At 34.9% G+C, this 25,217-nt stretch overlaps 1 protein-coding gene across 2 annotated transcripts in view; it reads left to right on the top strand.

Moving 5' to 3' along the window:
• The window catches only part of PCDH17 (protocadherin 17), an 89,509-nt gene extending 73,538 nt beyond the window's left edge, over positions 1-15,971 (top strand). The window contains exons 4-5 of one of the 2 annotated variants that reach the window (XM_018071390.2): positions 3,138-3,212; positions 11,434-15,971. In XM_018071390.2, coding sequence (XP_017926879.1) covers positions 3,138-3,212; positions 11,434-12,116 — 758 coding nt within the window. In that variant the 3' untranslated portion in view covers positions 12,117-15,971. The remainder of the gene's footprint in view (positions 1-3,137; positions 3,213-11,433) is intronic. The other variant, XM_008934588.3, reaches the window with a different exon arrangement.
• Positions 15,972-25,217: the final 9,246 nt, after the last annotated feature.

The raw sequence follows: 25,217 nt of genomic DNA, 5'->3' as shown, positions 1-25,217 counted from the left end.
CAAAAAGCCTGGGAGGAGGGTGACACATTAAAATCAAGTCATGGCGGAAAGCATACATGGAACTCTAAATCAAGTAAATATTATAGTGATAAATTCCAGTAAATGAAAAGGTTGTTTTAAATACCCTGAGAAAGCTAATAACGATGCATATCTAGAATAGGTTTCACTGCATTTTATAGCAGGTCTTCACCATTTCTAGCGGTGTAGTATTTTCATCACCTCTACAGATTTAAGATTTTCTTAAAGAATGTCAATAGATTGATACTGACTGACATATTCTGAATCCTTCAGCAGCTTTAAAGGAAGCATCTGCATCTCTTACTTGTTTTACCTAAACAGTGTTTAACTTATCTAATGCCTCAATGCTGATTTCCTCTGGAGGGTGTTCAGATAAATAAGATGAGGGCACAGCTAACAGAAATTACCCTGACTGCCTCTTACTTGGTGCTGTTGGTAATTAGCCTTTAAGTCTATCTCCAAGACAAAAATACACTTTTTATAAGAACATGGCTCAGATTGGTGGTTGCTACACACCAGAAAAATAGCTTCTTAACAGTTAGCAGGCTTAAAAAGCGAAGATATTAGTGAAAACAAAGAACACATAATGACGACATCTTTGGAAATTGATAATTTTTCTTAAAGATATCTTTTGTCACATCAAAGTACTCTGACATCCATTCAAAAGTTGACGCTATAACAAATGAAAAGATGACAAGTAAAAGAGGGAGTCTCAGCTGAGCAGCTCAACTGCTGCACATAAATGTAACTAGCAGGAAAGATTGTTCTGTATTAGGGTTGTTAATATCTATAATCTCCTCAATCCTTGAAACATAAGAAAGTGATCTGGAACTTATAGTTCTTAATGAAGGATCTAAGGAAAGGAAGATATGAATATTCTGAAGACGTTTTCAGTAAGTGTCTTTCAAAAATTAGTTTACTGTTCATGGAGAATCTGAAAATATGGTGTTGAATCTGTTTACATGTATAATTCCCTTTGCCTAACTAGTTGTTTTTAGAAAGTCAGATTTGAAAAACGTGTCCTTAATTAGCCTTTCTGATTGATCTAATTGGAGCACTATCCAGGTAGAAATTTAAGTAGTATAGCATTATCAAATTCAAATTGCTAAGCGAATGGGGGTTCTTCATAAATTGGCATAAAGGTAATCCCATTCTGCAAATCTCTTTCAAAGGTGGCAATAAAACACAACACCAGCAATCTGTTAAACAATAGTCCAGGGGACCATCTAATCATACAATAATTAATATATTACTTAGATTCTAGATTAAACTCTTAAATCATTTATTTTTTTCTAAGAATATTTTTCTGCATCCATATGTCCAAGTGAGAGTTCCTTGAGATGTCTGAGCAACTTCAGGGATTTTCTGAGAGCAGCATCATGAAAAGTGTTCTTCTCTCTGTTCTGTCAGATACATTGTACCTCTCATGAAGTCTAAAGTATATGACCTACTGATGACATCAACCTTTTGAAGCAGAGGATGATACCCAGTAGGCTTTTCCATCTCTTTGTATAAAACAGACCTGGTGTCATTATGGTTGTCAAAGGATATTTTGAATGTAAATCCAGGCATACTAAGAGGAAAGTGGAGGAAAAGACTGTCTTTTACCAAAGTGACAAGATTTTGAATGGTTCAATATCTATATAGCCTTTGTAATTATTTTTATGAGACTTTGCAAAGGAAAACAGATAGCATTTGAAAAGCTTTACTGCATTGATTCTGCTTTAGTCAAAATCAGGCTCCTACACAGAAACCGACAGATTCTGTCCACTCAACAGAGCCCACCTATAGTCAGAATGTAAACACAACCATCAAAAGGACATAGAAATAGATTTCTTCAGACGCTTGCCATGTCTCTCTCCTCAGTGGCACCCTCCTCAGTCAATGACTATAAAAAAGTTGTCATATCCAAATTTGAGGTAGGCTTACAAAGCAAAAAGCTTAGTGCCTTCTAATTAAAGATTTGTATACTGAGATAATTGGCAACCAGTGAGGAAGGTTCAGTGGTGTAATATATAGATAATCATTGGTGGCTTGATGGTGCGACAGATGGGGATAGCTTCTTTAAATTATGGAACTTTTATATTGGTATTTTCAGGAAATGTCAATAGTGTGATTATATTTTCATTAATGTTGTCTTTCCTTCCCATTCATTGCTTTTGTTTGTCATAATCACTTGTTAACTTTTGTCTCTAACTATACAATCTGTTAATATTTGTATAGGATGCCTCACAGTGGTCCTGGTTAATGACTATATTCCTAAACATTGACGCAGTAAAATATGTAGCATTTACTAAATATTGCAAATTAGATATGGAAATTATTGATACTCTAATTATGAGTAACTCACAATAAAGTTATAAAAAAAATGTGAATATCATGCAAATTATGCAAATGGTTACACAAATTTGGTTAGATTTCAGATTTAAGAGTCATTGCATTTTTAGATTCTAGTGCTGAAACAATCCCATTGAAAAATCTGTGACACTGCCTTGATCAAGAGTATGAAAATGTGTTATACTAAAAATGTATAAAACCTTTTCTCATCTGTTAATTACTGCAGTTTTGTTTTCTTTGATTCTCAGGAAAAAGCTTTGGGGATCTACAACAAAGATTTACAGTTTAAAACTATGATTTTGTCATATTACTGAAGTTTCCCTCTAGCTTCTCAGCTAAGGACAGGGCTGGCACAGCTAGCCTTTGTGTATTTGCTCACTGCAGCCCTAGGCCAGAAAGAGTTTTTTATGGTGGAATGGGGAAGAGACGAAAATATCTTTTCATGATGTCAAATGGTCTTTTCACAGCAAATTAGAGTCAGGACCAGTCAACTTATAGGCAAACATTGGAGACCAACTTGTGGGTGTCCATTCTCCTCTTTCTCATCTGATAGGAGTAAATGAGGCATCCTTTTTACTGATCAGATATTTCCAGTTCACTGCCAACTATAAACTTAAGTGTTTGTACCTTTGAGAAGCACAGTGAGAAATTTCAAGGGCTGTGAGCTGTGTCTGGGCCACAGATGAAAGCTGTTTTTCTGCTGTGGAAGTTTCGTCATTGTTGTGAATTTTGGAAGCAGAGCCTATCCATGTCTGTGACTCACAGGTTTGATTTGCCTCTAGAACAGCAAGGCAGAGGCCAAAGACCCATTGTTGGGATCTGTGGACCAGCCCGCTGTGAGGATGGAAAATTTTCAGGTAACACATCTTTCTCTTACATTGTCTTTAAATAAAAATACATGATTGCCGTTGAATTATAAATGTGAAATTAAAGCATACTTCTGTAAGAACTATATTAAATATTCTATGTGCTCCATGTAATCCTGAAATATTCCTCCAATATTTGTCATTTTGGACAAATGAGAACAAGAATTAAATCCATAGACCATCATATTTTTATGGCTTTTGAAGTGTTTTATGCCATGTCAATATAAAAAATATATTGCCTTTATCCTGCATTCAGAAAGCAAGCAACCAAAACCAAGCAAACAAAGCCCCAACAACCAAAACCAGGGAAACTGAGTAAGGATTATAGAACTCAGAAACTTGTATTTATATTATTAGAAGAGACCATGAGATCCAAGAGGTTTAAAAATATGGCAGTCCACTCTTTTTTTACTGCCAGTCATTTCACTAACCTGAGCTACATAATTGCATTGCCTGACTGAAAGAAACCTTTAAACAGACAAGCCAATATAAATACTCAGATTGGAGACAATTCTGTTTAATAACAGCAAGAATATGTATAGAACTATTTGTTTACCTCTACTCATTTCTGTCAAAATCAATTGTAATTAAACAGAAATCCAATCACAGAAGCAGTACTTTAGCTGATTCTTCTCAATAGAAGTGTCATATAGACCCAGTGTTAGGGACATGTCAAAGTACCCATTATTTTTCTCCTGTAATAAATATCTCCTTATAGTAAATTCAGGTCTTTAGTAAAGACAATTGCCCATTTCAAATTTAAAAAAACAAACAAACAAAAAAAAGTAAGCCATCATTTCATATAAATTCTGGGAGGTTTTCTGGTCATATTTCAGGAATTACTGAAGTTCTGAAAAGCAGAGTTAATTGCATTTTCTGTTAGATATTATTTGGCATTTATTGTCCATCTGCTTACAGATATGTACCAAAGATACAGATCTTTCATATCTATTCAAGGTAATAAAAATATAAAATATAATATTATTGGTCTAAAGCAAGTACTGGTTGTCCTTATTTATTTTTTGTCATAGAATGATTTGGGTCACATGGGACCTTAAAGATCATCTAGTTCCATCCTCTCTGCTGTGGACAAGGACACCTTCCACTAGACTAGATTGTTCAAATCCCCATCTGACCTGGTCTTGAACACTTCCAGGGATGGGGCATCCACAACTTCTCTGGGCAGCTTGTTCCAGTGCCTCACCACCCTTACAGTCAAGAATACTGTGTTGGTTAGACTAGAGAAATAAAAGCTACAGAGAATTTTTCACCTTGTTTCAGTACAGAATGAATTCTAAATGGAAATATTTTCAGTAGTGAACACAAATTCTCAACATCAGGGGTGAAAGGAATTTATCTCTTAGACAAGTCAGTGTGAACTCTATGCATACATTCATAGGCAGATCCTTTTCCTTGTAATGTGAAACAAGGGTCATCAAAGATGTGCATTACTATTAACTCTGTAATGCACTGAAGAATAGAGTGTGAAACAACATGCCTTCAAAAAAAAAGGCAGCATACATTTTGAAATGGCTCCTGCGGTGGGTTTTTATTTGGACTTTTTAGTTAATAGTTGTTCCAGTCAACTGAGTCAGCCAACAAACCATCCCTGACAATTAATGTTTATTTTTTAGCTTCCATATTTATAGAAAGAAAGAAAAAAAATCAGAAAAAGGTGTTTATGCAATGGTAAAAGCTAGATGTCACCTGTTGAAAGAACAAAAAGGAGTAAGTAAGATATCTGAAAGACAAGCTTTCCCAGCACAATAAAAAATAACAAAAGTTACTGACATTTTTAAATAGTCAGTGTTATTCACGTAGTTATCTAGCCATATTCTTATTTAACCTTTACCAATGAACATATGGTAATAAAAAGCTACATTTTGTGAGTGAAACATTTAGAAAAGAATGGACTTGAATGACCATCTACCTGACCAGATCTTACAAATGGTAATGTTCCTAACTCTGTCTTGTTTAACTTCAAATACAATTTGATAAAATAATTTACAGGTTTTGTGAGTAATATGATGGTATAGGACTAGGTGTAGATCTAGGTCTACATCTAGGTATATATACAGACTTGTGTATAAGGGAAATCAGATTTTAAATATAGATAGATACATTTATTTACATAAATATATATAAAAATATATACTTATATGTGCATATACATATATTTATATGTATATACATGATTTTCCATATAAAAAAGTCTGGACATTTACTATTAAGCTATATGGAGTACTTTGATACAGAGTATAGTGTTCTTCATCTTATAAGCATAAGACATTAAATATTTCTTGAAAATGTTTGCATGGTGATGTTTACTTTTCATTTGTTTTTCTGCTTTGTGCGTATGTGTAATTTAAATAATTGGGGTCCGGTTGAATTAGAGCAAATATTTTGTTTATTGACTTGATTTGGCCACACTGAGTCACTGTTTAAAAAAATAATAATTCTTGAGTTTCTTCTCTGTTATCATTATGTAAATTTCATAAAATTAATGAATCAAAATAAGATATCTCCATTTTAGTCATTGAAAGGAACCGGCTATCTAAAGTATTAATCAATGAATTTTATAGGGCAAATGAAATCAGTAACCATAATTAATTCTGTTCACAATATTTATAAGGAAACCATAGGAAATTATAGATATCACACTAAAAGTATCTATTTCTTTTAGCTTGCTATGGAAGGCAGATGTTAAATATATCTCCTATAGAATAAAATATGTAAGATATGTTTTATCTTGCACCAAAAATACATATCTTGCATTGCATTTTGTATGTTGCTAATATAACTTTCATCCTATACCATCTCTAAATTTCTATCCAGAATACATTTCCCATCTAAGCGACTGTTGTTTACAGATAGCTTGTTTCCTTTTCTTTCTGTGGCTGATAATTTAGCAATTCTATTTTAGTGGATGCTCTCCCCTAAGTGCATAAAGCACTTCTGACTGTTTACCCTTAAAACTCTAGAGAGTTAGGAAAACCTCTAGACTGCTTCTGTTTATTGTACACACATGCACTGTTAAGGGTTTATTTTCAACAGGAGAGAGACAAGTACAGAGATAAAGACCAATGACACATATCACTCTACCGGCACATCCTGCTGTACAGCACAGCATATGACCTATTTTACATATATATATTTATATATTTACCTTTAAATTGATTCTGTTTTCTCATATGCACTAATTTGGCCCTTGGTGGTGATAGTTTTTGTGTTGTAGTTTCTGCTACTCGTAAAAAAGTCCCTGTTTGATTTTCTTTACTGTCTGCTAGCTGTAGCAGTCAAAATTACAGGCTAATGGTTAGACAAGCAACTTATAATGTATGATAATCAATACTCAAAATCCATTTCCTATGATGTGACATAAAAGCATGAAGTGAAAAGACACAGATTTTCAGGACTAGAGCTCCAATGCTCATGCAATGCAGGTGGTTTTCAATTCAAGGTCATTCAGTATTTCTTTTTTCTTCTTTTTTGGCTTCATATTTAATTCAGTCACTTCTATGATGCCCAGGGAGCAGAAATGGAAAGTTAGTCGATACTGTGAGTAGAAATGCAAGTATAAAAACTGCTTTAACAAATGCAGGAAATGAGAAGAGGAAAGAAGATATGGCATGCAATATATATATATATAACATATATATGCTACATGATATACATCTCTTTTACTTAGAGATAGCCAGCAAACTTTGCATTTTTGTTGGCAGTAATGAATAATGTAATCACTGGGTAAGGCTTCTCCTCATACCAGTGTATGTATATGTGGAAGAGCTAAAAATATAAATCTTCAAACATAACTTGATTGCAACAAATTAACCTAATGAGTCTTGAAAATCTCAAAGCATAGTTTTTGGCACAGTACTGAATACCTAGTATAATAAACTTATTTCCAGTGACTGAGAACTTTTCTGATCTTTACCTTGTATCTGAAGTTTGCTCATTTCATTCTCAGTTTAGGGAAAAAATTTTAATTTTTTTGAAGAAATACAGTTCAGTTGAGTTTTAGAAAAAAGTCATTTTCCAAATTGAATTTCCCAGTTCTATATTTCATATGCATATATATGTTGTAAATGTAGATAGAAGAGAATTGTATATAAATATATATGAACATTTCTTTGATGTATTGTAAGATAATATGACATAAAACTACTACCTGAAAGACAGTAAGTATTTCCCTTTTACAATGGCCTTTTTTGGTGAAATAAAATAGACTGCGATGTATTGAATCTTCCCAGCAGTGTTCAGTGGGGGTCTCCCAGTACAGTGTGAGGTCTTGACACATTCATCATGGTTAGAAAGTTTTATAGGAAGTACCACCATTGGTTTTTGTTTTTTGTTTTTTTTTTTTCCTGAGAAAAAGGAAGGAGTAAAGAAGGAGCTTGCTTTGCTGGAATAATTGAAAAGAGAAGAGCAGAGAGAAGTGCTGGTCCATTGATTGTGCAGTTCTGAACATTTTATGGTAGCTTACATGCAGCAAGGTTTATTTTCACCTCTTGTTAAAAAGCAACAAAATTGTTTACAAATATCTATACAGAGGATAGTTAAATTTACAAAATAATAGTTGGAAAGCTGATTAGTTGTTTAGGTTTGAAAGTGCCAGAAAACTTTTACTCAGCATTATCATGAATTCCATATATGAGAAAAATATTTGGAGATATATCTAGGGAAAATCCTAAAGAAAATACCTATTATTTCTCCTTACTATATAAGTGCACTTTTAAAACTAGAGGCTGAGCTTGCCACAAATCTTCTCTGAAGGATTAGGAGGATGAGAAAATTAAAAAAATTATTTAATAGCAAACATCTGAAAAATCTAAAGTTCTAAATTAACATTGGAACAGTTTGGCTCGGAGCACTGTTCGTTTATTTCTGCTGGATTTCTGTGATAAAGTGTTATCAAACTTGGCTAATATTAACTATTGCCATGCTACAACTAAGAACTTTCCCCTCCAATGTTCTTGCCCCATGTATTTTTTAAAATATATTGATTTGGTTTGTTTTGTGAAGTTTTATAGGTTGACTGCCCTTTTTTTTTTTGAGGGATTTGTTTGTTTGTTTTGGGTTTTTTCTGTTTGGTTTGATTTTTGGTTGTGTTTTGGTTTTGTTGTCTGTTGTTTTTTTTTCAGAGAGAATAGCAGTTTTACTCACCTGTTTTAAGCTGCAGCTTTTTGATGCTATAGAAGCTCCAGAAAACTAGATACAGAGAATTTTAATGGAGGTGAACTAATGGGTAGAATGAGGTATATAGCTATGTCCTTTATTTGTATGGCTCCCATTTCATTAAGTAATTGCCACACATATGTTTTGTGGCATATGTCCATGATTATGCATACCATCACAGTCAAGTGAAGTAAAATGAAGCACAACAAACTTAAATTTCTTCCTTAAACTCTTTTTAGTTCTGTCACTGTGTTACTGTCCCAACGTCGGGGGTGTCTTTCACTCTTGTTTTTCATCATGATAGTTCTATTTTTTAATGTTTACTAAAATCAGTGTGCAGATTACTTTTCCTTGGAACTCAAAGAACCATAGAATGGTTTGGGGTCTAAAGGGATCTTGAAAGATCTGCCATGACAGGAATATCTGTCACTAGATCAGGTTGCTCACAGTCCCATCCAACATGACTTTGAAATCTTCCAGTAATGGGGCATCCACAATTTCTCTGGGAAATCTGTTTCAGTTTCTCACTACCCTTATATCAAAGAGTTTCTACCTCATATATGTGCAATCTAAATCTGCTTTCTTTCAGTTTATGGAGCCCAGGACACAACTGGCTTTCTGGGCTTTGAGCACACACTGCTGACTCATGTTTAATTTTTCATCCACCAGTACCCCCAAGTTCTTCTCCACAGGTCTGTTCTCAATCTGTCCAACTCCTAGTCTGTATTGATACTGCTGAACTCTCCAACCTAGGTGTTGGACCTTGCACTTAGCCTTGTTGAATTTCATGAGGTTCACATGGCCCTCACCTTTCAAGCCTGTCAAGGTCCCTTTGGAGGACATCCCTTCCCTCTAGCGAATCAGATGCACTACTCAGCTTGTTGTGATCTGTGGGCGTACTCAATCCCACTGTCTCAATGATGCAGATACTAAATAATGTTAGTCCCAATGTAGACCCTGGAGGGACACCATTCATTTCTGGTTTCCACTTGAACATTTCAGCCATTGACTGAAACTCTTTGCATGTGACAATCCAGACAGTTCCTTATCGATCTGATAGTCCATCATCAAATCAATCTATCTGCAATTTAACAGCAAGAATATTATGCAGGACCACATCAAAGGCCTTGTCCACTGACGCAATCACTCCATCATAGAAGACCCCTGGATTAGTCAGGCAAAATGGTGAAGCTATGTTGTCCATCTCTAATGACACTCCCTGTCTCCCATATGTTTTGATATATCTTCTAGGAAGATCTGTTCCATGATCTTACCAGGTACACAGGTGAGGCTAACTCACCTCTGTGAATTTTACATTTAAAGCCTTTTTGTCACATTCTTTTCCTCAACAGTCACTCTGTTCTGCTGTCCCTGTACCTCATTCTCTCTTGCTTTTAATATCTTTTAGGGCTTGCACCATACTTAGATTTTAAAGTCTTCTAGGAAGGGAGCACGTATATAGTATGACACTTTTTCACAGAACTGTATCATTAACAAGTATCAGTTCTGAGTAAATTATCTCATTCCAATTTAACTGATCATTGTGACATAACACAATTTTATTTAAATTTAAATCATATTTACTCATATATTTTTAGAAAGGTGAAGAGTCAAAACTGTTTACACTATTGGATTCTTGTAGATAAGCTTTGGTGTTTCTTTTGTGTCATGTTTCGACAGTGCAATCATCCATTAATCTAGTGGTGATATAAGATTAGTAGGAATTCATTTTCTAATTTAGAAAGATGATGATTGCTTAAATTTTTCCTATGTTTGCATCAACATGTTTGTTCTACTTTTCTGAAGACTTGTTGTGCATGTCTCTGTATGTTTGCTTCATCTTTACATTTAAAGGTGTACTAACAGGTTTTTGTCTAACTGGAATTCCAGACATTTTTTAGGTACTAAATTCCTCAAATAAAATCAATATTGAACCCCTCGGCCCATTATGTGAACGAAAAATACTTCATAGTTAAAGATCAATGTGTAGTAAACTGAAACGTAGAGATGATAAAAGGATTTATTCTATTTATTGTTTTTCTTATCCCCAATATTTGGTTAGAGTCATGAGTACAATTGTAAAATAGTAAATGTTGGCCCAAACATAATCTATTAATGTAAACGACAGACGAGCTAAGGCTTTTAAAGCAGAAAGTTTTCTTTGAATTGTAGAGCAGGCAGTATCAAAATTTATCTTCTAAAAATGAAGCAAAGAAATCTCATTTAGCTATATACTTTGAAAGAAATAGAATGTAGAAATCCTGTCTGAAAACATTATCGGTTCAAATAGTGTGTCACAGTTTGTCGTTCTTCCAAATTGTATGTATTGAGCAAATCCGTTTTCACTTACTTGCACCAAAACAAAAAAGGGAAAAACTGATTACATGATCCATACTCATGTCTAATAAAATTGCAATATGCACTTTTTGACAGGCTTATATTTAATGCATACTGATGGGAAATTCTAGTTCTCTGTTCTCAGCAGGAAAAGTAGGGTTTTAAGAAAACCTTTTTATTTTGTGACTGTCACACAACATAACAATTATAAATGAAATGGAGGTGACAAGAATGAAAAACCAGCTTGCTGATTTTTATGAAGTGTTTGTATTTCCAGAAAGGCACTCATTGCAGTTATTTGATTTGAAAAATTAATCCTTATAATTCCTTTTGAGTTCCTTAAGTACTGTTCACTCTTTTCCAGGATGAGTTTTACAGAACAAAGCCTAACAGATTTCTACAGCAGATTAGTTTACACATGAAGCTCAATTCCACTGAGAATGATTCTGTAATGACCCCTTTATATTTCCATTGGGCTGTGTGAATGCTTTAATATGTAGAGAACAGAGTTAAATAAATCTATTGTCTCAGCTAACACGTTTATGCAAACCTTCTGAAATATTTAATTATATCTTCTTCTTTTTCTCCACAATTAAGAAACCAGATATCAAGGCCGTCATGTGTTTATTATAGCCTATCCATTAGACTAAATAAATTCACTTATAATTAGGGTTTTTTCTCTTTCTCCTTTGTTTTGCAGAGCAAGAAGAATGTGTTAACTGCACAGATGAATGCAGAGTGCTTGGTCATTCTGACAGGTGTTGGATGCCACAATTTCCTGCAGCCAGTCAGGCTGAGAATGCAGATTATCGCACAAATCTCTTTGTACCCACAGTTGAAGCTAATGTTGAGACTGAGACATACGAAACTGTGAATCCCACTGGGAAAAAGACTTTTTGTACATTTGGGAAAGACAAGAGAGAGCACACTATTCTCATTGCCAATGTTAAACCTTACTTAAAAGCCAAACGTGCCCTGAGTCCTCTGCTTCAGGAGGTTCCCTCAGCATCGAGCAGCCCAACCAAGACATGCATTGAGCCTTGCACCTCAACAAAAGGACCACTGGATGGTTGTGAAGTGAAATCAGGAGCCTTGGCTGAACCCAGCAGCCAGTACTTGTCAACTGACAGTCAGTATCTATCGCCCAGTAAACAGTCAAAAGACACTTCCTTCATTGCATCAGATCAGATGGCTAGGGCCTTTGCAGATGTACATTCCCGAGTGAGCCGAGACTCGAGTGAGATGGACTCTGTTCTGGAGCAGTTAGACCGTTCAGCCCGGGATCTAGGCAGGGAGTCGGTGGATGCCGAGGAAGTTGTGAGAGAAATAGACAAGCTCTTGCAGGACTGTCGGGGAAATGACCCTGTGGCCATCAGAAAGTGAGGGGGAAAATGGACAGGCTGACAGTTTGGTTCTTCTTCTGCTGATTAAAAGTAAATAAATAAATAAATCCCCTGCTTGTAACAGAATTAACAGGAATGAAGGAAGACCAATGCTGCTTTAAGGTTTTGAGTGAACATCTGAAGTGCCCACAAGTATGTTCTTTTCACTGCTCTTTCTTTTTGACAGATAACACTGGTTTCATTTTGACCAAACTTTCATTAGGACAGAGTCAAGTACACCAAGAATAAAATGAAAGAAGGAAAGACAGTGCCATTTTGACAATCTGATAGGAAGGTGTGAGAAAGATGGAGTGGAAATATGTGTGATACTTTAAGACTGTCCTCAAATAGCTGATGCTGACTTTACTGTTTACGTATAAACCCCAAGAAAAAAAGGGTTGAATAATGCTGATCTGTGGTGGATTTCCAGCAGTCACCACAGGCTTCTATTGAAAGTCCTATAAAGAGTTATTGTAGTAGTCCAAGTGACATCAAACATTAACATTCATTTGTGGTAAATATTTATGTACAAAGTTATCTGCCACAAATATGGGAAAGAAAAAAAAGAACAATAAAACAGAAAGAACCATTCCAGAACATTATTCAAGGAAACATATCCTAATCATTAATGAAACACTTCATATCATATTAAGGTTAAGTGTAAAATGATATAGTCCATCTTGTCCTGCACACACATAAGCTAACTCACTTGATAAAAAAGAAAAAAAATTAATATCTATTTAGCTTTTTAGTGTCCAACAAAGCTATAAATAGTTAGTGATAAGTTTAAAAAAAAAAGGAAGTAAAATAAAGTTTGAAAAAAAATAGAGTTACCTTAAGGGTAATACAGAAAAGAAATTAACATTATTAACACTTTTTTATTCATTTGTGGACACTAAAATAGCTCAGGAGGGTGAAAATGTCTTAGACATCCACAAAAATCACATGGTCATTTAAATGTGCAAATGTAAGAAAATTCAGTGTGTTTACATCAAATGACATATTTTTATTGATTTATTGCAGATTCAGTGCATATGAGCCAAATTGTTGAGTGTATAAGAGCTATATTGTGTATTTTATTAAATTAATATATAGTTGTGTTGCAAAAATATTTGGGCTTATATTGTAAATGGCAAGTGTTGCCTCGGTAGCTGTCGAACTCTATGAGTTTTGTTTTTTCCTGCTTCCTTTTCCCCATGGAATATGGGAAGCAGCGCCTCAGAGCAAAGTCTCTTGTTTAATGTATGGTCTACGAAGTACTGCAGTACATAATCTGTTCAAAATGTGTTTGAGTGAGCTGATGGAGCTAACTGAACAGCCTACAAATACATCCATCAGTCATGGTTATGTGCAAGTCCTTGTAGAAGCTTCTATTGCAAACCCATGTGTAATAACAAAAGTTACACTCGAGCCAACAGCTGGAACCTCCTTGGTTTTTTTTTTTTTTTCAAACACATGCAGCCAGCCTGTTTAATGTAGGATATTTGATTGACTTCCTCAGAGATGACACCATTTCCAAAGCTTTGGTATAAAATTCATAGAACTGAAAAACGTTTCAGTACCAATATGGCATAAGGAGAATTTCATCTGATTCTTCAGAATATGCAATTGCTTACTGCAGTTCTAGATAAACACTTGTTATTTTGGGGGGTGGTTTTAGTTTGATTTTCACTTGAATAGTATTTTCAGATAACTTGGTATATAGTTTCTACTTTTTATTATTTTTTTTCTAAGAGTGTTTTTATTGCATTTGAAAAACTCAAAATTACTTTCAGGTATAACTTAAAAAACAACACACATTCAAAATGAACTTGTACAGAACAAGAACAAGCAGAAGAATAAAATTACTAGCTCAGGATATATACTTCAGATAGTCTGTTGAAAATATCACTATGGCACATTGTTAAAAAGTTAGGTATTGGGTTTATTAAATTTAATCTGTACTATAAAAAACACTTATAAAACAGATTGTCACTCTAAAATACCATAAGCCATAGTCTGTATCCGTTCAAGAAAGAAAGTTGACCCAACAGCCTATTTTGGTTTTGGGATTGCATTTAAATGGTGATTCTTAGCTAGTTAGTCCTACAATGAATTGTCTTTGGGAGACAACCGTTCTAGTTTGCTTTTAGCTCCTCCTATTAAAAAAATCCATTATTACATGTAAGAAAAGGATCTTGTACATGTCTTATCAAGCTACTCTCCATGTTTTGGACAATTTATGTATCTAAAATGTGGTGTTGTCTGTGTTATATAATTTTATTTTTTTGGCCAGGAGATCTGAGATTGGTTTTGCTTGATAGCTTGATAGCTTGAAATTCCATTGTGGAGAGGATTTCTTATTGTTTGATTGATCTTTTATACGTATTTTCGTGGTGCCCATCACTTCAGTGTCTGTGCACCAAATCTTTAGCTCTGCCGGTGAGATCCATTATTCAGCAAAATCTAAGCCAACATGTAAATGCAGTCAAGTGATGGAGATTTGTGTATTTTATAAATGATTTTAACACTGAATAACCAATTGTACAATTCATGTATGTTTCTGAAGACATAAAACCACAACATTCTGAGAAAGGGCTGTGCCAATGTAAGAGGAATTTACCTTAAGGCTCTCTGTCACTAGTGATTTACTAGCTTTAGCTGTTTAACACATTATCTGTATTTAGTAGTGATTATTTATTTACCAGTCTGAGGTAATTCAGAATTCATGACTCACAGCTTTATAGAAGAGTTTAGGAAACCTTGCTTTTATTTAATTTGGCTTATGACTGCCTTGTGTTGTAGAACTCTGGCATACTGCTTCCAGTAAGGATATCCCAGGTTAAAAACTCTATTTCACAATTTAGAATGGATGTATAATGAACCAATAAACCAGTAAAGCTTATACAATGTGAGTTTTGCTGGTTCAGTCAAAATTAACATGATTGTGTGTGAAGGACATACTGCACACAAAAGAATTTAAAAGTGTTTTTTCTCCATGGTATCTTTAGTATCACCATTGGAGAAAGAGGCAGCAATGAAAGATAAAATTTTGGAGTTATTTCACTCATTTCTTACATATATGCTTTATAAGATTAGGAGAAAATATCCGCCACATCATTATAAAGAGAATGTTGGAGTTAAGGGAGGCAAGTTAAGCAACTAATAAATTTGTACTGTACACTGTGAATAACAAATAAGGCATTCTATATCTTTTTCTAATTAACAAAAGCCAGAAACTGGGAGTTCCTTATACAATTGGCCAATCAAATCAGAACTCAAAATCAGACCTTTTTTTCCTTTTTTTTTTTTTTTAATTGGCATATTTATCAGGAGATTCTCCTGAACTATGATTTGCCACTTAAGAATAGACATTTCCCAGTCCAAGTTACCCTAGAAGTCAAACGTTGCTCATAGTGGAGCAAGATGCATCATTCAAACAAGTTTTCATGCTGCTTGCTGTCAAATGAAAGGGCAATTGCTGAGGTCAAGTAGGAGTCTGAAGCCTAGCATAACATGCACATGCTCATTATTGTTTAATTACTTTCTTTTCACATCAGGTAGTGATTACTATTGCATTAATTTAAATGGGAGTTTTGGCTATCAAGATTTGTTGATTTGAAGTGTAATTGAATGAAATCCGATTAAGGTTTTGACTTCTCTGGCCCAATTGTGATACAGGTTGGCATTCTCATTTATCAGCCCCTGTCTCCCCATATGGCTCAAAGTTGCACCAATGACTGGTGAATGACACAAAAACCCCCAAACAAAAGCAGCATACATTGTATGGATTTTCTCAACCGCTATTGTTTAATGGCTGTGTTTAATGTGACCTATCTGGAAAATGAGGACTACGAATAAAAAGCAATTACTAATAGTGGTGTTGCCTGCTTTTACATTCATTAACACAGAAGAAATGTGTTAAACACTGCATACCACAGGGAGCCTGATGGTAATTACTTTGGAAAAGCAACTTGTGGCGATGCGGCTGTTACAGCTAGTTATCAGTTTGCCAAAAAAATGACAGTTCCTGCTTCATTTATTAGAAATGTGTAACTGTTTTCTCTCAACAGGAAAGTGGTGAAGAGTTTTCATCAAGCTGGGTAGGTTTATCTTTTAAGCAGCTGATGCACTGAATCCCTACAGGCTGTTGTTTGCTCATAGAAACATGGAGCTGAATAAAGGAAATTTTGTTTTAGTACACGGGTGTGAGTTCACCAAGAACATTATAAATCAAGGTATAAGTTCTCAAAGACTGTCAGACCAGTAGAGGAGATCAAAACACCTCTTAAGTATACAAATGGAGAAAAAAACCCTGAAGAATGCAAAGGGTTGGAGTTTGTGGGGTTTTTTTCAAATGTCTTTTTTAAGACTCTGAGCAATTTTATTCATGTTGCTGTAAATAACATGACAAATTGCTGGGAAAAATATTCCTAAGTCCTATTTTTTTCCCAGTTTTTTTGTTATAATTTAACACTTTCATTAACCTCTTTTGTTTGATTGTTTTTTGTTATGTTTGAACATTATGATTAATCCTTAGAGTGTATGGCCTTCTCTGTCTCTGTTCCTATGTGATTATAGCAATGACATACCAAATTGTGTAAAACCTGTACACCAGATTTTTTAGGGGTTTTTTTAGGAAGAGTTGGTTTGTCTTTTGTTGGTTTATTTTTGTTTCATTTTTTTTGTTGTTTTTGGTTTTTGGTTTTACATTTTGGTTGGTTTGTTTGTTTGTTTGTTATCAATAATTAAGTATACAGGCATTACTTTTGACAGCTAAATAGAATTTTAGCTTGTTCAGAATACTACAGATATTATAAAGATATGTTCTTGTCCTGTGGACAGAATTACCTTTTTTCTACATTGCATTTTTTCTACAAGTAAAACAAAACCAGCCTGCATCTCGTTAGCTGGCCATCCTAAGGCACAGAAACCCACCATGGTTTTCTTCCCTTTTTCTTGTTTCATATATTTATCTTTCTACAGACTGCATTCCAAAATCTAGGAAGCCACTCTCTGTGCGGACTCCTGACAGAAGGTACCTTATGCTGCTGATGGGCTCACTAGACATGGGATGTTACTCTTTATGTCTTCAACTTTGTGTAATTCAAAGCTTGGCTGGACCTACAGTATATGTAGAACAAGTCATAAACCATCCTGGCTTTTCTTTACCCAGAATACAGTGTCATTGATTTCCCATTTGGAAAGTAGCCAGTCTGTCAAACAGAGATTCTTAGATCTCCTTTAAGCCAACCACGTATAACTGCTTCAGGGTGTTCACTCATGGGATAAATACCCTATCTTTATCCTTTATTGAGTCTAAGACATGAAAGCAGCTGAAAGCTTATTTCTTCAGTTAGTAATGTTTCCCTAAAAATGAAATTTCTCCAGTAGAAAGGACAACTGTCTGCTGTATGCATAGCTTGATTTGTGAAAGGTCACCTTAGTTTCAGTAGTGCATGAAGAAATGGATCAAGGAATTAATGAGTCATCTAAGAATTTTCTGAGATGTATATTCAATAACGGATATGTAATGATTCAGGGAAAATAGTACAGTATCTTGATTTATTTATTGTCAATGGTTCCTGGTAATGCCGGGAACTAAAAACATTTAGTTCGAATTTTGGGGAAACATTTTTCTCTCTTTTTTTAAAGATTTTGGTTGGTTGGTTGGTTGGTTTCCTAAATATATACTATTTGGGGCCCTTTGTTATTTTTAAAATAAAAATATTGTTCTGGTATGGTTGCCCCCTTTAGGTTCTTTAGGCTGGAGATAATACCTTTTACTTGGACAAGACTCCAAAATGTCTGTAAACATTATGACATTTATCTTGGTGAGAGTTAATGGTGTAGGCGCAGCTTGAAACATATATTACTGGACAACAGATTCAGATTTTTACCTACTGAGGAATGGAATAATTAAAATTCCATTTCTCAAAATATATTTTATTTAATACTTTGAAAACCAACTCTATGGAAATTTTATTTTAGTGCACCTACTGAACTGCTGCCAGAGAACTAGGGGAACAGTCAGCCAGTAATCCTCAAATTTTCCAAGTTAAAAGCAACCTTGAAGTTGCCTCTGGAAATCAATTGATTGCTAGTGTAGTATAGAAAACATATTTTCATTATGTTTGAAGAAGAAATACTCCTTAGCAAATTTGAAATTACATTTTGTAATAACTGCACATTTTCCATCTTTTTAACTGCAATCACATATAGAACACTTTTGAGTGGTTTGATTTAAGAGTGATAAAAAATAGATCACTAGGCTGGCATCAACATTGAAATGGGAACACCATATCTGTCTGACCATCAGAAAATGACATTTATCTATTTCTGTTATTACTTTCTATAGGAAAACGTTCCATGCATATATTTTTTAAGCCTTTTACATCAGGCATCGATTATTATGATGGATGCTATCATGATTTCTGCAAGTGTCCCTTTTATTAGTCATCACTACTTCCTTTCCATATGTCCATTTAAAATTGTTTACATTGAAAATTTTTCTCATTAAATTTAGACCAGATTACCTCTCTCTTCAAAGATATTTCACACTTCATACCATATAATAAAAAATATTAATCATAATATTTGTAGGTGAGACCTCCATTTATTTCTTACAACTCTTTGGTTTAAAATTTGATTAGTGCTGCTAAAATAATATTTTATTTTAGCAATATTTTTATTTTCCAATTAAAATCTTTATCTTTTTACGAACAAATTTTTCATTCGCTATTGTGAGTTCAGTGGAAGATCCTGTTAAGAGGAGTGCCATACTTAATAAGCTGGACAGTTCTAAATAAGAATGTTTTCTTGGTAACTAAACATACAGCTATTTTGTCTTTAGTGAATATTATTTCTTTTTGGATTTTTTGTACTGAAATTATGAGAAAAAATAATCTGATATGTGTATTCTGGATAACTAATACATTTAATATCCTCTAACTATAATATGGTTCATACTAATGATATTTCATTATGAGTATATGTTTAGGGACTGTCTTAGACCAGATGAGAAATTGTACTTACTCTGAATACCCTTTGAGTTTCCATGCTTCAAGCCATATTGCCTATGGGAATGATTTTCTATTCCCTTGTGCTTCATTCTAAATTGAGAACAAAATTAATATAAGCACTGCTATATCATTTAATAAGGAATTGTATAACACCAAGTGAATATAGTAAATACAGCAGAAAAGAATACATGTGAAACTATTTTAACATTACAGTATCATTGTATTTTAAGAGATTTAGAACAGAGATTAGCAACTGTTAATAAACCTTTATCTTTTACCACAAGATAAACGTCTTAAAAGCATTAGAGGTTTGCCTCAGTTTAAAGTCTGTAGTAGTAGTGGAAAGCTGCAGAATAAGGCTACTGTTCAGACTCTGTGTTTCTTTCATGGTATTTTCTAGAAGAGACTCCAGAGGTTGGTAATTATGTGTCCATAGTAACTTATGCACTTCCATGAGCCAGTCTAAGTAAGTGAACCAAACTCCCTGGTATGTACCAGCTCACTGCCACTCTGCTCCAAGACTACCTTAGCAGAGTCTGTTTAGGTGAATTTTATGGATCCAGTATGGATAGCAAGTGGATTTTTTTAGTACATCTTTTTATACGTGTCAAAGTAAGAACACCTTTCAAAGGAAAAGAACATCTACCTTTTGAAAAAGCAACAGTTTTTGAAAAGAGGTCTACAGAATCCGCCCTGAAAAAAAGAAAAAAAAACCAGGAAAAATAGCAAATATAGTCTTGCTTGTGGATATTTTTCCCTCCAAAACTCAGTTGAGCAACACTGTTGATGACTATAAATCCACCACTATACTTTTCTAAATACACCTTTTCCAGTGGACTAAAATAGGAGAGAGGAATGGAAGTTTAGAACCCAGGTAAAGCCTGTATACTGATAGCAAGCACATTCAGTCCTTTAATTCCAAATTAATCACCTTTTTTAAAAGATTCATACTTCTGCTCTTATTAATAACCTTATATGGACTGCTAAATCATAAAACCACTGCAATTGCAAAAGTTAATGTGGTGGAGGTAGATATCAAGATAGAGAAGGAAAAGGAAAACTATGCTTCAGGCAGACTTCCAGTTCCTATTAATTCTTATCCCTTTATCTGAGGTGAAATGTCAGGGACCCATCATATTACTACAACAGTAGAAGTAGAAACAATTGAAGGACGTCTGAATCAAGCACTCTTGTTCAAAAAGCTTTCATGGAGATTTGCCAAGCTTATTCTGGGATCAAGCCTGTAAACCTGAGACAGCTCTGCCGATAACTAGTAATTCCTGTAGTCTAAGGTGATGTTCACATCACCTACTGCCTGGAACAATTTCAAGCTTCTATGGGCAATGACAACATCAACTGCAAGGAGCCACCAGGTGCAGCTGCCAAATCTTGAATTCCGCAGCTTCTTGTAAGTGGATGCCAACTCTCCTCATTCACTTTATTTCCTTCATCCTGAGTGTTTATAAGGCATACTACTAAATGTTAGTTGACATTTCCAAGCCTTGAAGGGTGGTCTGGAGGAAGACCAATCCTTGTTCAATGCATGAGTTTGTTAGCATAGAATGCTTTTTTGATGCCAGATAAAAATCAGAACTGTATTTGAAGAACCACCTGTTTACTCAGTTTGGGAATTTCTTTAATTATCATTTTGTTTCATTGTATAAATAATCCAGAAAATCTTCAGCATCAGTGAAGCTAAACGCATGCTCATTTTTAACAGCAGCATAAATATTAATCACAATCACCAGTCCAGACTGAGGAATTTATTTGGCATAACATGTACAACTATGCAAAAATTATGTAAAAATGGAAGTTATTATGAGCTGTAATTAATATACTGTGCTACCAGCTGACTCAAAGCACTTTACTCAACATCCTTAGTTTTAAAGACTACATCTGAGTGGTGGTAAAATATATACTAAATTCAGTAAAGCACATCAGCAGCCCTAGGCTTTCTCTTCTAGTAGTGTCTAACACTGGATTTTATTTCTGCTAGAATCTTGCTATTAAAAAAAAAGGTAGTATAATTGCTGATTTAACACCACTGCTTAATCTAATTCAGTTCTTAGTGGTCCATTTGCATAGTGGAATTTGCATTTTATGTCAGAGAAAATGTTATGGCTCCACCTGCCTTAGTTCAGAAAATGTATCAGAAAGGGGAAACAGTGGTACAAGAAAAAAGTGACAAATCACCTTTACTAAAACAATTTAAATATTGAAGGGAAGGGTACCTGTACAGTGTAACATCTTTACAGGTGAACTAAAAGTGCATCAGATCCCCTCATCTTCCTCAGTTTCATCACTTGATTTCTGTTTTACTGGGTTTCCACAACTCAGAAGTAATTCTCAAATATGCTGCTATCACATGCCACTATCTGTGTAAAATTTTACTCATTGCAAAGACTCTGACAGAGAATGTGCAAAAAGACATATGCAGGCATATAGTGCTTTATCAAGCTGTAACATCACTAAACAAAACTGTCTTCCTATTGACTTGTACCTAATCCAGACACTAGAGATCACAGACAAATTACAAGTGTCACACCCTGTCCAGCATGAGATGATCAAAATAATAACAAATTTAGGATATTTTTTTATTGACATTTTATATATATTTCATTATATTTTTGCCCTTCCTTCGAGGCTCAAATCCTATGGGTGACAGCTGTCATTATAAAGGTGACTCATTACATTCATTTACAGAGTCCCTTAACAGATGGAAAGGTCTTTGTTTCCCAGGGAACACTGACAGGTTATGATTTCCAGAGCTTTTAATCATTTTAATAAAACTTATACACATCTGTCAATTACTCTATTCAGTGATGTTAATAATACAGCAATCTGAGAATGACAAAGTAGGCTTTCCTTTTCTTGAAAGCACAACTTTTCCATCAAGACTGGAAGCATAGAACAAAAACACTTTTGAAGAGCTGTTTTTTCCAGTGTAAGTAGCTGTGTACTTGATCTGGCTGAGATGGAGTTAGTTTTCCCCACAGCAGCCCTCACAGTGATATGGTTTGCATTGGGAGCTAGAAAGGTGTTGGTAACACACTAGTGTTTTGATCCTGCTGAGCAGTGCTGGCATAGTGCCAGTACTCTCCAACATTCTACCCTCTCTCCCAACTCCCACTGTAGGCTGGGGGTAGACAAGACCTTGGAAGGGGACATAGCCAGGACAGCTGATCAAAGGAATAGTCCATTCCATAAGACAGGTCAGATATAAAAGCTGAGAAAAAGGAGGCAGGAGGGGAAGTATTCATTATTTATGACATTTGCCTTCTGGATCAACTGCTACATGCACTGAAGTCCTGCTTCCCAGGAAGGGACTACTGGACGTCACCTGCTGATGGAAAGTAGAAAATAAATCTTTTGTTTTCCTTTGCTTCTGCACATGGTCTTTGCTTTTGCTTAATTAAACTGCCCTTATCTTGACCCATGGGGATTTTTTTTATCTAATTTTCTCCCTCTCTTGTCCTGCTGAGGAGGGGATGGACAGAGCAGCTCGGTGGCCACCTGGAGTCCAGCCAAGGTCAACCCACCACAACCAGCATTTATTATAACAGCAAAATTTTATTTTCATGGTACCTGTCTACAGAGCTTTTTTCTTCTTCCGAGCTACAGTGAAACTATAAATCATTAAAACATACAACTGATAAAACATGACAAGCCGGCATCACACAAATAATTAAAACCAAAGTCACTGTGCAGAACTGATAATTTTGGGCAGGTACAGAATAAGGGCCTTCACTGTGGTGCTTTTTCTGGTTCGGATCGCAAGCACTTCAAGCTCCCAAGGCTTCAAAATAGAGGCATCAGATGTATGTGTACTAGTAGATGTGGTAGCTCTGCCTCATGACTAATGTGCAGCTCATTCATTCATTATAGAACCGAGGCTGTAGTACCCCTGTGCAAACCAGGTATGTTTTTGCAGCTGTATTACAGGACATCCACATAGAAGATCTATAGCTTTTCCAGAACAATGACAATGGGATGTTTTGGGGTTTGTTTTGGGATTTTTTTTTAGATCTATAATGTTCAATATGAGTAGAAACCTGAGCATCTAAATGAAATTTTACTTTTTAGTCAAAGCTAGTAAACTTTTTAGGAAAAATATTTTTACAACATCCTATACCTCTATTTCTTTTAAAATCTGAGGATTTTTTATTCTGATACCTACTACAAAAGTAAAAATAGCCATAATCTTTTGCAATGTTACACCTTAACTGCACCAGAATCCTTTCAGCTTTCAAACTATATTTTTAAGATCTCTCAATGGAAGACTTTTGTGTTATCAGGTAGTTCTTTGCACTATTTAATATAATTACAACTTTATTTGAAGACCCTAGAGAAGGAGTCACAGCTTCTTTTTAAGCACCACTGGTAAGCAGTGAAATATTTCATATTGGAAAGGTATTACAGAAGTAAAGTAAAGCAAAACATAACAAAACAAAAACAATATTTTGGACAGAGAAAATTTTATTATCTCCAAACCGTCACAATAAGGGTTATATGACTGAGAATTTATAGGTTATGGTCTGCACAGGTAATGCGTACTGGAGCCAGGAATTGAACTTGAATTTCCCTTTAAGTCTAATACAGACCTTGAACTATTACAACCACCTATTCATCTTCTTCGGGAAGACTAGATAGGTTATGGATCAGAAAGGCAGTTCCTAGAATTTAACCATGTTCCAAAACAGTTTAACCTCTTCTCTGTAAATGCTGTATAAACTTTGCCATTCTTTCAGCAACAAAATAATCAGGAAGGGTGTTTCCCACCATTTTCTTAGGGGCCTTACACTTCTAGGGTCCTTGACACCTCTGTATATATTTTCTTGAAAAAAATATGGACTGCATTCAAATGCTATTCTGTAAAGTAAAATAAGTGGCAGCTGGCACCATACAGTTTTGTTATAATGAAAACATGAGGTGGTTGCCATTACACAGTCCTGCACTAATGAGAACAGTAGGAGTCTAGCATTACAATGGTCTAATGAAAACAGGAAATGGCTGGCATTAGATTGGTATAATGAAAACAGGAGGTGGCTGGCACTACACTTATGCAATAAATAAATTAAGGTTTCTGGCCCTACCAATCTCATCTACATTATATATTATTCCAGTATATAAGAGAGAGGCTTCTGTAAAGTCAGGGACAGTGACAGTAAAGAGCATTCTTTGTTACATCACCTCAGAAGCAGAGTGGTGTTGTTTGTCTTTCAATTTTTGCTTCCTTTTTTTGGTGGTTATACATCAGTGAAACAGGGACATGGTTTTAAAAAATGACATGTAACCTATATAGATTCTTTCTTTTATTTAAAAAATAACCAAAACCAGCTTGTTTTCTGGTGTCTGTCATGCCATTATGTGAAAGGTTAAAAATAGCTTATTCAAAAGTAAAATTTAATATGACAGGACTTTTTTTAATGAACCTTACACTTAGCCCTCCCCAGTTTGGGCTAAGTATCCAATTGATGAAAATACTTTGGGATATTTCATGTAATATAGAGAATGAGATCAAAAGGAAAAATACATGCTGAGGAAAAAACAAAAACAAAACCAAAAAAGCACAAAATCAATCATTTTGCTAATGGGTTTTCTTCTAAGAACAGAAGGGTCAGGTGGTTTTCTTCCTTGTTTTTCAAGCTAATCATTCTAGTTGAGTCTTTTTAATTATTAGTACACAAGAGAGTCTTCTGTGTAGGTCTTAAACAATGAATAGACAACCATCTTCCCTTTTATTGCACCTTTCAGAGCCATCTGAAACTGATTGATTCTCACTCTCCTTAATCTGGCTGAACTCACTATCAGGTTCGTACAGTTCAAGGCCAGTACGTTAAGGCACTGCATCAATCCACTCATACGGTACCTTTCAGCCACTCCTATTTCTCATCTTCAAGCTGAACTGCATTGTTTCTGGACATTTTCCATTGAAACCAAGAAATGAAATGAAGCGAGAAAATGTTTGGAGTATGATTTTCAAAGCAGCAATTAGTGTGCTGGAATGTTCCAGCATAAAATGCTGTGCTTCCTGCAGCTTGTTATTCTGCCGATAGCTTTGGTTTCCACATTCAGATTGAAGTGAAAATATTCCAGTCAGG

The sequence above is a fragment of the Manacus vitellinus genome, unplaced genomic scaffold, assembly GCF_001715985.3.
Source record: "Manacus vitellinus isolate BGI_N305 unplaced genomic scaffold, ASM171598v3 scaffold_2_pilon, whole genome shotgun sequence".
Lineage (NCBI taxonomy): Eukaryota > Metazoa > Chordata > Aves > Passeriformes > Pipridae > Manacus > Manacus vitellinus.
Note: the sequence above shows the minus strand (reverse complement) of the source record. Positions and strands in the feature narration are given on the sequence as shown.